This window comes from Corticium candelabrum, chromosome 4 (genome assembly GCF_963422355.1).
Source record: "Corticium candelabrum chromosome 4, ooCorCand1.1, whole genome shotgun sequence".
Lineage (NCBI taxonomy): Eukaryota > Metazoa > Porifera > Homoscleromorpha > Homosclerophorida > Plakinidae > Corticium > Corticium candelabrum.
This window is the reverse complement of record NC_085088.1, coordinates 3,098,187-3,108,930: the sequence shown is the minus strand read 5'-3', so window position 1 is coordinate 3,108,930 and position 10,744 is coordinate 3,098,187. Positions and strand designations below refer to the sequence as shown.

General features: G+C 41.3%; 3 protein-coding genes across 3 annotated transcripts in view; 1 reads left to right on the top strand and 2 right to left on the bottom strand.

The window, feature by feature from the left end:
- Positions 1-1,672, bottom strand: part of LOC134177886 (uncharacterized) — a 4,162-nt gene extending 2,490 nt beyond the window's left edge. Inside the window, exons 1-5 of the mRNA XM_062644659.1 lie at positions 1,597-1,672; positions 1,473-1,537; positions 1,352-1,401; positions 1,222-1,283; positions 1-72 (exon numbers count right to left, since the gene is read on the bottom strand). The exon at positions 1-72 is cut by the window's left edge and continues 8 nt beyond it. Of these exons, the coding sequence (XP_062500643.1) occupies positions 1-72; positions 1,222-1,283; positions 1,352-1,401; positions 1,473-1,537; positions 1,597-1,617 (270 nt within the window). The 5' untranslated portion in view covers positions 1,618-1,672. The remainder of the gene's footprint in view (positions 73-1,221; positions 1,284-1,351; positions 1,402-1,472; positions 1,538-1,596) is intronic.
- An 834-nt stretch (positions 1,673-2,506) lies between these two features.
- Positions 2,507-5,038, bottom strand: LOC134178741 (phosphatidylinositol transfer protein 3-like). Its single transcript, XM_062645627.1, has 3 exons — positions 4,892-5,038; positions 3,653-3,797; positions 2,507-3,548 (listed from the first exon to the last, which is right to left on the bottom strand). Exons 1-3 carry the CDS (start codon positions 5,014-5,016, stop codon positions 2,880-2,882), a joined length of 939 nt encoding a protein of 312 aa, XP_062501611.1. The 5' UTR covers positions 5,017-5,038; the 3' UTR covers positions 2,507-2,879.
- Positions 5,039-5,078: 40 nt separating this feature from the next.
- On the top strand, positions 5,079-10,361 carry LOC134178247 (trimethylguanosine synthase-like). Its single transcript, XM_062645084.1, has 12 exons — positions 5,079-5,167; positions 5,228-5,342; positions 6,137-6,202; positions 6,267-6,431; positions 6,660-7,713; positions 7,774-7,876; positions 7,927-8,013; positions 8,072-8,453; positions 8,617-8,836; positions 8,900-9,024; positions 9,815-9,908; positions 10,033-10,361. Exons 1-12 carry the CDS (start codon positions 5,079-5,081, stop codon positions 10,215-10,217), a joined length of 2,685 nt encoding a protein of 894 aa, XP_062501068.1. The 3' UTR covers positions 10,218-10,361.
- Positions 10,362-10,744: the final 383 nt, after the last annotated feature.

Sequence of the window (10,744 nt, the reverse complement as noted above, 5' to 3'; positions counted from 1 at the left end):
AGACTGGATCTCAATTTCACGCCTAAGCTGATGCTCAACTTGAGACTCTACCAACTGATTCTTGTATAAGACCTACAAATTGCAATGCAGTTCAGCATCCACATTTGGTGGCATGAAACATCTGAGTGCATTAATAGCAATTAATCAATCAGCTGGTAAACCAATGGTAGCACCCTAGCTTTGTCTGCGCCAATCGGTGTCCAGTATTTGCTTAGAATATTGATCGGAAGTGGGATATGTTACTTATTCTAAGTGAATACTGGACACCGATTGGCGCAACGTATCAGCTGGGTGCTACAAGACAGTTAAAAACCTTCTGGCAAGAAGCCCAAGTGCTAACGAGCTGGGTGCAGTAGCCTCGATGCTAGGCCATCTTTGCCTTAAGTGGTGGAGTAATGCGTGCAATTATAGGTAGGCTTCACATGACCAGAAACGAAGTTGCCACTGTATACACTCATCAGTGATCTATAACCTATACATGATAGACACACATGCACGCATACACACACACACACAACACCTGCTAGTATAAACAAATCCCAGAGGTCAGCGATGTAGGTGACACAATCATGTTGCCAGATGATGTTTGCTTACGTCATTTGAATAGCCAAACTACGTGCAGCCATTGTGAAAGGTGGCTTTCTATTAGCCTCGACACTAGGCCAGGCCTCTTTTGTCCTTGCACACGAGGATAGCAATGGGTTTTGTACACGTGACCTTTGCTTTTCTTCCACGCGTTGGATAGCAACGAGGGTTTTTTATCGCATAACAAGATCATGTGATAAATGATGACCCCAATTGCTATGCTGGCGTGGAAGGACCACGGAAAGCAAAGCAGGCCTAATATCAAAGCTAGCTTAATTACTATTACCTAGACCTATGAATGCATGACCACACAGACAGACTTTCTTGTCATTACAAAATTGAGTAGTTCAACTCTTCAGCGGACATACACATGTAGCAGTAAGTATCCTAATTAAAACGACTATAAAATTTTAGTACACTAGGCTGCCCTAAATGGCAACATTCAACACTCAGAAATAACTTCTGGTTTGTATACATCTCGTTTGTGGTTCACAAACGAAGATAATTCGCATAACAGAGACACAAACTTGCCAACTACATTAAGTCTAATTAATTACATTATATTAATTAATAATCAAATTACGTGTCGGTTGTCATCTTGAAGCCATGCACTCTCAGACAACCAATCAAACTCACTTTTAGTGCTACAATGTACTTGGTCTTCTTTTCTCTAGCCAAGTATACTTTACCAAACTTTCCTGAAAATAAACCGAAAGCCAATGTCATCCCCCCTAGCTAGGTATTGAATCTAAGACAAGAGCCCCACCTCTACCAAGAGGCTTGCCTATGTCGAAGTCGTCCAAGCCCCATCGTGACCTGAAATCACAACGTGGCGATTATTTGTTAGAATGGAGGTCATTGCGTTGCCATAATGTATCAAACTAGACCTGCTCGTCTTTACTGGAGCGCCGTTTTCCTTGTTTTCCGTTTGAACGCTGTTTGCGGGCTGGACCTTGAAACGAACACGTGGCAATATCTGGAAACTTACTTGTAGTTAAAATGATGGCTAACCTTCGTTACGGCAGCTTCCATTGCTTGTCTCTTCCTCGTTCAGTGACGATAGCGTTTGAATACAGCCGGGCTTCCGTCGCATTGTGATAACCAATGACAGGTGGGCTCTTCATACGGGCTACAAAATTGGTATAGAGCCGCTAGCCTCGTAAAACTGTATATTTTTAGTAGGTTTACATATCCAGACTCTCTTTAGCTCTTATTAGAAAACATTTTTACTAAAAGTTAGAAATGTAGGCTGCACAGCACAGGGGCGTAGCGTCCAGTCCGACCGGTCCGGCCATGGCCGGACCGGTTTTTGAAATATGCACTTTCGCCAGACGCTCAATGGCATCAACTTCCGTTTTAAGGGTATAGCCGATTAAATAAGTAATATATTTCTGCTCATGCAGTACTTTGTGCGTCGGCCTTGCGTTCTCCAGACGTCAGTTGAAGGTACTGTACAGGCTCGGAGACCCAGCCGATTAAGGTTATGAGCAGCAATAAGTATCAGTTTTAGAATTAGACATGGCTGTCATTATAGTTCTCGTTAATTAAAGTTGTCCCGCCCATCTACTAGCGTGCGCTACATTGTCCAGCCCACTAGCGCGCGCTAGGCCGGACCGGTTTTCATTTACTTCCTACGCCCCTGCAGCAAAAGAGTCTCGCGTAGCTGTAGGCAGTCCTTTAGTGTACGCGGGGCGGATTTCGATAGAAGGAGGGGCTGGCTGCTATTAGACTCTCAATGGAACTTTCGTTTTGAGATTCTATCGTACAGGTAGGCAAATTTTCTAAATTTACGTTAGAATTTGTAAATATATTAATTCAACCAAAGTATTGCTTTCTTATTTAATTAATTATTTTAATTACTTAATTAAACAAACAAGCCTGACGAGTAAATTTAAGGTTTGAAAATAAACAAATCGCGTTTACAGACGGTCCGTTATATCTCTTTGTTGCTAGAAGATTATCTATATCTTCACATTGGACTTCAAATTGTATGCTAATCACATAATTGAATGATAACTCTATACCATTTCCACATTCATATTCCACCCGGGCTTTTCCTAATATAACAGATGAAACTTGTTAATCTTCAAAATCTAAATAAAATATAGCATTGCAATGTAGATATTAATTAGCACAAAGTAATATAAACAAGAGCTCTCAAAACCATTCTGCATGTGTGCATGTCTAATCTACGAATTGCACACGACCAGCAGCAAACTGTCAACAAGATATATAGCAAAATATAGAAATAAGAGACAACAAGAGACAGCATGATCCAGTAAATCTGTCAATCATCAGTCAGCTTCAACTGGCATAGAAAAGAAATGATGTGTTCTGAGGCTTTCAACGATATTGGGATGAGGATGGTGAAAAGTCGCTTCATTGTTCTCCAACTTACGATAATAGGGTAAAAGAAAACGATCAACATAACTCCGGCATCCTCTTGGGTCGTGACCAGTCAAACTAGGTGGAGCCTCCCAGAATTGGCGTTGGCTTTCTCTAATTGGTCTCTCTAAGTTCAACCTAACTTCTTCCAACAACCAGGTTGACAGCTCTTCGCCCATATTCTCACTGATAAGCATCTCTAACGTCAGTGGACTTGGAAGAAAACAAAGCTTCGCTGCTGTTTGTGGAGCTACGAATGGCTTGATAGCTGCCCAAGCACCTCTCATTAGCATACCTGAATTTAGAGCAAGAACGAGACCGAGTCTCTCGGGGTAGTGATAGGAGACGACTTGATTAACGCCATAAGCAATTTGAGGGTTGCAAGCGGACATGAACATTCCATCGCAGTCCATCACCCAGACACAAGAGTCCGCCCCTTTCTCCATCACCGAACAAGCCTGTTCTAAGAGATAAACAATGTGTTGTACTGCAGCTTCTTTCGTCTCAGATCTCTGTGTCGCTTGAGTGAAGCTCGAGTAGAAAACAGGCCTCCCGAGCTGGTCATGTCCAACTTGACGCTACAGATCAACACAGTGCACTGTGTTGATGGTAGCCATTTCAACTCAACATGATTAATATAATTAATTAACTACATAAAACATAATAAAGATTAGAGTCAAACCATTGAATGGTATCCTTGCTGCTGTTTACATGTGTGGCATACAATGTCTTTCGGCTTTGTTTCTTGCCTCCAACTGATAGATGACTTAAGCATTTTCCCTGCTTCCTTCACATTCCATTCTCGAGCCCGAAGATATCGATTTAAACTAAAATATAACAAAATCTTAGTTTGAGGTCAATAATAAACCTTGTCTGGAGTCTTCGCTACTCGATTACTGCAGATAAAAGGTTAATCATTAATTAACTCATTCTAGTCAGCAAAACTAGTGCATTAGAGACAGTACAGCACAAGTAGCTATAGTTATTAATTGTGTGTGACACAAGCAGCCAAAAGCGCTATATATTCAATCATACTGTACTCAGATTAGATCATAAACACATGATCTCTAGAACCACGTGAAGTCTTCTATATAGTCAAAGCGTGCATACGCATGTATAAGGCCGCTCCAATCTGACGTGGGCGGGTTTATTAATTGTTTTTAGGATCATTATGTTACGCCAACCAAATACATTTCAATGTGAACAAATTTGGAAACAATATATGTATGCGGTCCATTCGAATCTACTAACATTAGCTGTTTCCATAGCTCTAGCTGTACCATTTAAACGAACACAACAAGTACGGTAGTAATTCTAACGAAGTACAGTTTTACTATTTCCCATACTTCTCCACTCTTTCTTTACAAAGTAAACACAGGATAGTATCCAGTATGGTACTGCGCATGCGTAATACTAATATTTCTTGATCAAGCAAAAATCATGGGGCGGCGACCAGAAACTAACGTATATTTCTTGAAGCGGCCTAATGTAACAACAGTTTTTGACCACACGCTTCTGCCTGAGAGCCATAATGCATGAACATGAGCAAGGCGTGTTCGCGGCGCAGGGTCACGGATCAGTGTACATGTTGTAGGGTAATCTGTCAACCTGGATCCGGACTGTACAGTAACGCAAAGAATGCAGACCGCCGCGGAGTAATGAAATATTCCAAAGATACAGGGCGCAGTAGCAACCGAACGCCGCCAGTCAGTGGACCAAAACCGCGTAGATGGGGGCTGCATGGCTCCATCTGGTAGGCGTGACTCACACTGATCTAGGCGTGGCAAGGCACGTGCAAGGTAAAAGTACTAGATTTGTCTTTCGCAAGCTAATTCAACATCATGGAAGCACAGAAATGCACAGATACCGCTCATATCAGACCGTTTCAAACGCAAGTCACACAGCAAGCAACTCAACTCACCAATTTCGATCTTCAATCAACCGTTCCGGGTCGTCGACTCCGTGGAGAGATGAGTATAGCGCGTCTTCGAGCGCCTTCTGTTTTTCCGGCGCCTTCGACTCCTCAACTCCTCGAACAGATGCCATTTCTAGAATCAAATCGATCCGCGTGCGCGCAAGCGCACCTTATCGATCACGTGACTGATCGAATGGCAACGTCGTATGTGCGTTGCAACTTGGCTGAGATCGTTTACAAACCGGACCTTATTGAATGCACGTTATCCAGAGCATTTTTGAGGCAATGATGCATCCGTCAGACTTTGGATGTCCAAGCAATTATTGTAAGTTTGTTCTGTAGTGATGGTTTGATGGATCAGTGTAGGGTACAAGGTCGCGCATCAGATCAGTTGCATGAAGACGATGAACTGAGAGATGAGGAATTGGAGCTGCAAGATGATGTGTGTGATACTGAGGTTCGTTGTGAATTTCCGGCTGTCTGATAGTATTCTGTCTGCTTGACATACTTACAGCCAGCATGGTTTTGTTTAACATAATTGTACGTCTGTTGTTTGATTGACCGTCCGTCCGTTTTTGGTCTGTCTGTCTTCATTTATTTCAATACATTCTAAGCACAATTAATTACAAACACTGAATATACATTAATTGTTGTATGTCTGTCTGTCTGTCTGTCTGTCTGTTTGTCAATCCATGTATTTTTATGAATCATCACTATGACTCACACCAATGCTAATTACATAAAAATAAGGTCAACAACCACTAACCTTTTCTTTGTTCTGTCTACCTGCCTGCCTACCTGTCTGTCTGTTTGTCTGTTTGTCTGTCTGTTTGTCTGTCTGTCAGTCTGCTTGTTTGCAATCCATTAGATCTGAACTGATCAACTGTGTAAAAGACCTATATGGATTTGTTAGTTTTGAGGACTGTTTGTTGTATCGTTTGAAATTTGAGATCAATAAATTAAGTTAAATAATCTATTTGTCTGTGTATTTGTCCATCCATCTGCCCACATACAGTCAGACCTCATTATTCCGACACCCGATAACCTGACACCCTCACTTTCTGACAAGGTACACATGAAACTAATTTACCATCATGGTCGCTGTGTATTTATTACCAATAATCTGATAGTTGGTTAGTCCGACAGAAACCCACTGGACAAAATTAATGTGGTCGGAATAACGAGGTCTGACTGTACCTATTGACAACATGTGAACATAAAAAACCTAATCTGTGAGTCAATTTTATATAGGTAAAGCCATACTCTCAGTTGATTCCATCTGATGTTGAAGAATGTCACACTGGAGATGAAATTCATGTGGGTTGATATCAGTTGACATTACTATAGAATGATAAATATTAAACATATGTATGTGTCACAGTTGGATGAACACAGTGACAAAGAATTAGATGTGGCTCACGATGTTGCCTCAAAAATACCAGAATTATACTATCAAGACGATGAAGAGCTGAAACAAGAGTATGAGCTAATGATCAAAATGGGACTGCCAGTCATATTTTTCAACACTCCAAGAGATGCACAAAGTGTAAGAACTTGCTCACAAACATAACTAAACAAGAAGTTTGGGTAGTTGGCCAAGAGGGCTTTTGATTTGTGTAAAATTTTCTAGCTTGAAATTTAATTATTGCACCTTTAATTTACAATGTGTCTGTATTTATCTTTTATCGTTAGTAATTTTGTAACTGATTTAATGTCCTGGTGACAGCATGTTGTGCAATGTTGCATGAGCTCGTATGTTGCTTCTCCTGTTCAGGCAAAAGCAAGAATAACATCTACGTTTGGTTTTCATGAGCAAAGATCGAAGAAAAGTAATCAGCGTAAACCCAGACATCCACAGCAAACTTCAGAGTCTGGAGATGAGGTAAGTCAAAAGAAACCAAAGAAGAAGAAGCGGAAGCCTAGAAACAGGAATTCTGTACAAAGGGGCAAAGATGATCAAAGGCAAGATTTTGGTATTGAAGAAGAATTTGAACAGCTTGGCTTGGGAGAGGCTCCAATGCCAGGGCCATGGGTACCCGTCAATCCAGACCAGGATGATGTGCAAGTGGATGAAGACTGCTTGACATTGGTGGCAGAGGACACAAAGTGGCAAGAATATTGGTTACAACATGGCCACTTCCTGGCTTGGAAAAGTTGGACGGAATTATATCCTCAATATACAAAGGAGTACGAGTCACTTGCTTCATCCAAGGAAACTGAAAACGTACCCCTGGATGACAATGTAGTTTCTAATGACAATGTAATCTCTGATGACAATGTAATTTCTGATGACAATATAACGTCTGATTCACTGACTTTGAAGCAACTGTGGGAAGATCATTATACCGAACAGTATTGGTTTTATTTCCGCCAATATCAGTCATGGTTTGCTTCTTCTAAAGTCAATAATTCTGAGACCAGTTTGGATGACAGTGAGGTTGATCAGAATGCTTTTGCAAGAGAAGAAAACTTGCTAGAAGGGATTGCAAAAGGGCAAGATGGGTATGAAATTGATTGCGACTTAGAGTTGGGTGATGATGCTCCTGGAAGCAGCTACACTGAGGAAGACGAGGTAAACGAAAAGATTGGTGATGAGCAAGACAGTTGTGACATTACGGAGAAAGCAGCGGATAACAGCAGTATATTGGTTGCTGTTGTTGTGGACTCTGAAAAGGCAACCTTGTTATCTGACGATGAAATTGAGATAACAGAGAAGCAAGATGAATCAAACTTTCAGTCTAACAATTTGTGTTCACCCAGCGATGTCCAGCCATCTGATTATGATATACACATTGACGTTCTTCAGATAACACCAGAAATCAATAATGGTGGTCATGTAATTATTCCATGGCTAGACTATTAGTTGATATTCTTACCTCTGTGTCCAGGTACACACAATAGTGAAATATGTAGTCCAGTTGAGCCTCTCGATAGCAGAATCTACTCTGATGAAGCTCAAAGACAGCCAAGCAGAAACCCTATGAAACGAAGGTTTGTACTGTTCAATTATTAGTTTGAAAGGTGATATCATATTGATGCAGCAATAACCCAGAAGATTGTCCTACTGAAGAACTGTTGCATGCATATAGAATGATGGGCTTTGCTGTGAACAGACCACCAGCCAAGCTGTAATCTAACTGTGTGATGGGTGTTGTTATATTAGTTGATTTACAATGATCTATGTAGATACAAAGGATGCTCAACTATATCCAATAGTTATATCACATACCATCAGAAACAATTGAGAAAGAACCACAGGCATCTCCGTCTCCGAGAACCAAAAACTGATCATGCACATGTGCAACCCATTCATATTCATTTCCACGACAATGATGAGAGTGATCCACCTGAACGTTCTGAAAATTTATGTGATGATTCTGGTAAGAGTGACGTCAGCATTGGAACTGTTATGCTGGGAACAGCCCACATACAGACACCGACCTTAGGAAAGGTTAAAGAATTTCTGGAAGAAGTATCTCCTGATGGTTTTGAGCAGAACGAGGCATCAGTCATGCCAGCTCAAAGCAAAGTTGTGACAAAGTCACATGATGCCTTTCATCATGTCGAAGTAACTTTGAATACACAACCGGTCTCACTCCACCTTTGTTATTCCTGTATTCTCACTTGTTATGGTAAGTCCTGCCACAGTGAGACATCCAGGAACAATATAAGTGGGCTGGACTGGTTCCATCCAAGGAACCACTGCACAATTTGGTTGTTTTTGTGTTTAGGCTCCAGATGATCCAGAGCTGGCAAAGTACTGGGCTCAGAGGTATCGCCTGTTCTCGTTGTATGACAGTGGAATTCAGATGGATAGGGAGGGATGGTTCTCTGTCACACCCGAAAAGATTGCTGAGCATATTGCTGAACGATGTCGTTGTGATTTGATCATAGATGCTTTCTGTGGTGCTGGTGGTAACGCCATTCAGTTCACCTTTACTTGTGAACGAGGTTTGACTTGCTGTCTGGTCTGTAATGCGTTTGTTGATTATCCAATTATCTCACTGTGTGTAGTAATTGCCATTGACATCGATCCAGTGAAGATTGAGTGTGCTCGCCACAATGCTGCAATTTATGGTGTGGAAGATCGGATAGACTTCATTGTTGGAGATTTCATGGTCCTTGCAGATAATCTAAAAGTAATTGTTATTGTTGCTGTTGCTGTTTGTGTCTGTCTGTCTGCCTGTCTGTCTGTTTGTCTATGTGGTGTCTGTAGCTCAATCATGAAAAAGGGTGAAACATCCGCTTGGCACTTTGGGCACAAGTTCAAGTTGGGTTGAGCGCAGGCATAATTCTTTTGGGAAGGAGCTCGCATAAAATAGAATGGCTTGTGTGTGTGTGTGTGTGTGTGTGTGTGTGTGTGTGTGTGTGTGCACGCGCATACACACACACGCGCGCGCACCAGTTACTTTAATTTTACTTAGTACAGTTACACCAAATCTGTCTAATAACACAAATCTAGGCATCCGCACATCCTCTTACAAATCTCACAACAATGATTTATGTGGCCATCCAATATACGTGGTCGATTTGCGTAGAAACGTGGCCAATTTGCATTGGTGAGTAGCGAGTTTGCTTTTCATACTACAGTACTGTGCCTTTTACTTTAGTGGGTGTCACGTTTGCCTGAGCGCGTAAACTGATTTGCATTGGCGCGTGATTAATTTGCATTGGCGCGTGATTACTTTGCATTTGTGCGTGGAGCATTTTCATGCACGTGATGGATTTGCATGAGTACGCGATCTGGTTGCATGCGCACGTGAATGATTTGCATGGAACGAGTTCCTCTAGACTTGAAGTTATGTGTGGTGTGCGTGCGTGTGCGTGTGTGTGTGTGTGTGTGTGTGTGTGTGTGTGTGTGTGTGTGTGTGTGTGTGTGTGCGTGTAAGTTACAAACAAATGACATTGCTGTGTTGTGCATGGTTCTAGGCTGATGTGGTGTTTCTGAGTCCACCATGGGGTGGACCTGCCTACTGCAATGCAGATGTCTTCAACATTGAAACAATGATTGAACTAAATGGATATCCTAACATATTTATCTCTGTCTCACATGCACCACCATGGTTGTACCTCATCAGATCACTTTGTGTGTACTGATGAGAGTAATATTAACTTTGAACATCGTTCTTCCTTAACTCTGTTCACATTTAGCATATTCGAGAAAGCTCAATCCATTACTGAAAACATCGCCTTCTTCCTACCAAGAAATGCTGACATAGAACAGCTTGTCTCTTGTGCCGGCCCAGGCAACAAAGTCGACATCGAACAAAACTTTATCAGCAAAAAATTGAAGACCCTTACAGCATACTACGGGGAGCTGGTCAATCCATAGTAGAAAAGTAATTCTAGATAGGATATTATTACTTGGTGTAGGTGACTGCTTGGTCATAACCATTTAGACAGACTAGATGATGAATGTACTATGTGACATCTTACACTATAATATAAACCATTCACAAATTTTTATTAATTAAAAATCTAAACGTAAAACAACAGAAACTAGGGTAGTGTAGGCCATGCCACTGGCACATGTGACGTCCATCTGGGTGTACACATACCACCCACAGTAGTTTCTGGACATACAGTACTTTCATACAGTGTATTTGAGTCAGTACAAGAACCATGCAAACTACTACAAAAACAGTACATATAATCATCAAGTCAAGGAAAGAGTGTCATGTGAGCCATTTAATTAATTGCTGTTTGTAATAAATGCCTGAATATTTAATAATTGTAATATAGATAGGAACGTGCAGAGCGCGTGTAATTCTATTGTTGGATATTCAGAAAGTAGTGAATTCTAAATTTGTCAAGGGTTAATCGAGAAGGGAAGCAGTACAGCTATTGCAATTGATGTCA

Bases quoted from the DNA above. Each gene is read 5' to 3' on its own strand.
- LOC134178741 (XM_062645627.1), bottom strand. From the start codon at position 5,016: ATGGCATCTGTTCGAGGAGTTGAGGAGTCGAAGGCGCCGGAAAAACAG. The intron at 3,798-4,891 runs GTGAGTTGAGTT...GTTATATTTTAG, and splicing joins TTGATTGAAGATCGAAATTG to TTTAAATCGATATCTTCGGG. The intron at 3,549-3,652 runs GTTTGACTCTAA...GTTGATCTGTAG, and splicing joins AGCAAGGATACCATTCAATG to CGTCAAGTTGGACATGACCA.
- LOC134178247 (XM_062645084.1), top strand. From the start codon at position 5,079: ATGGCAACGTCGTATGTGCGTTGCAACTTGGCTGAGATCGTTTACAAA. The intron at 5,168-5,227 runs GCAATGATGCAT...TTTGTTCTGTAG, and splicing joins TTATCCAGAGCATTTTTGAG to TGATGGTTTGATGGATCAGT. The intron at 8,454-8,616 runs GTAACTTTGAAT...TTTTGTGTTTAG, and splicing joins ATGCCTTTCATCATGTCGAA to GCTCCAGATGATCCAGAGCT.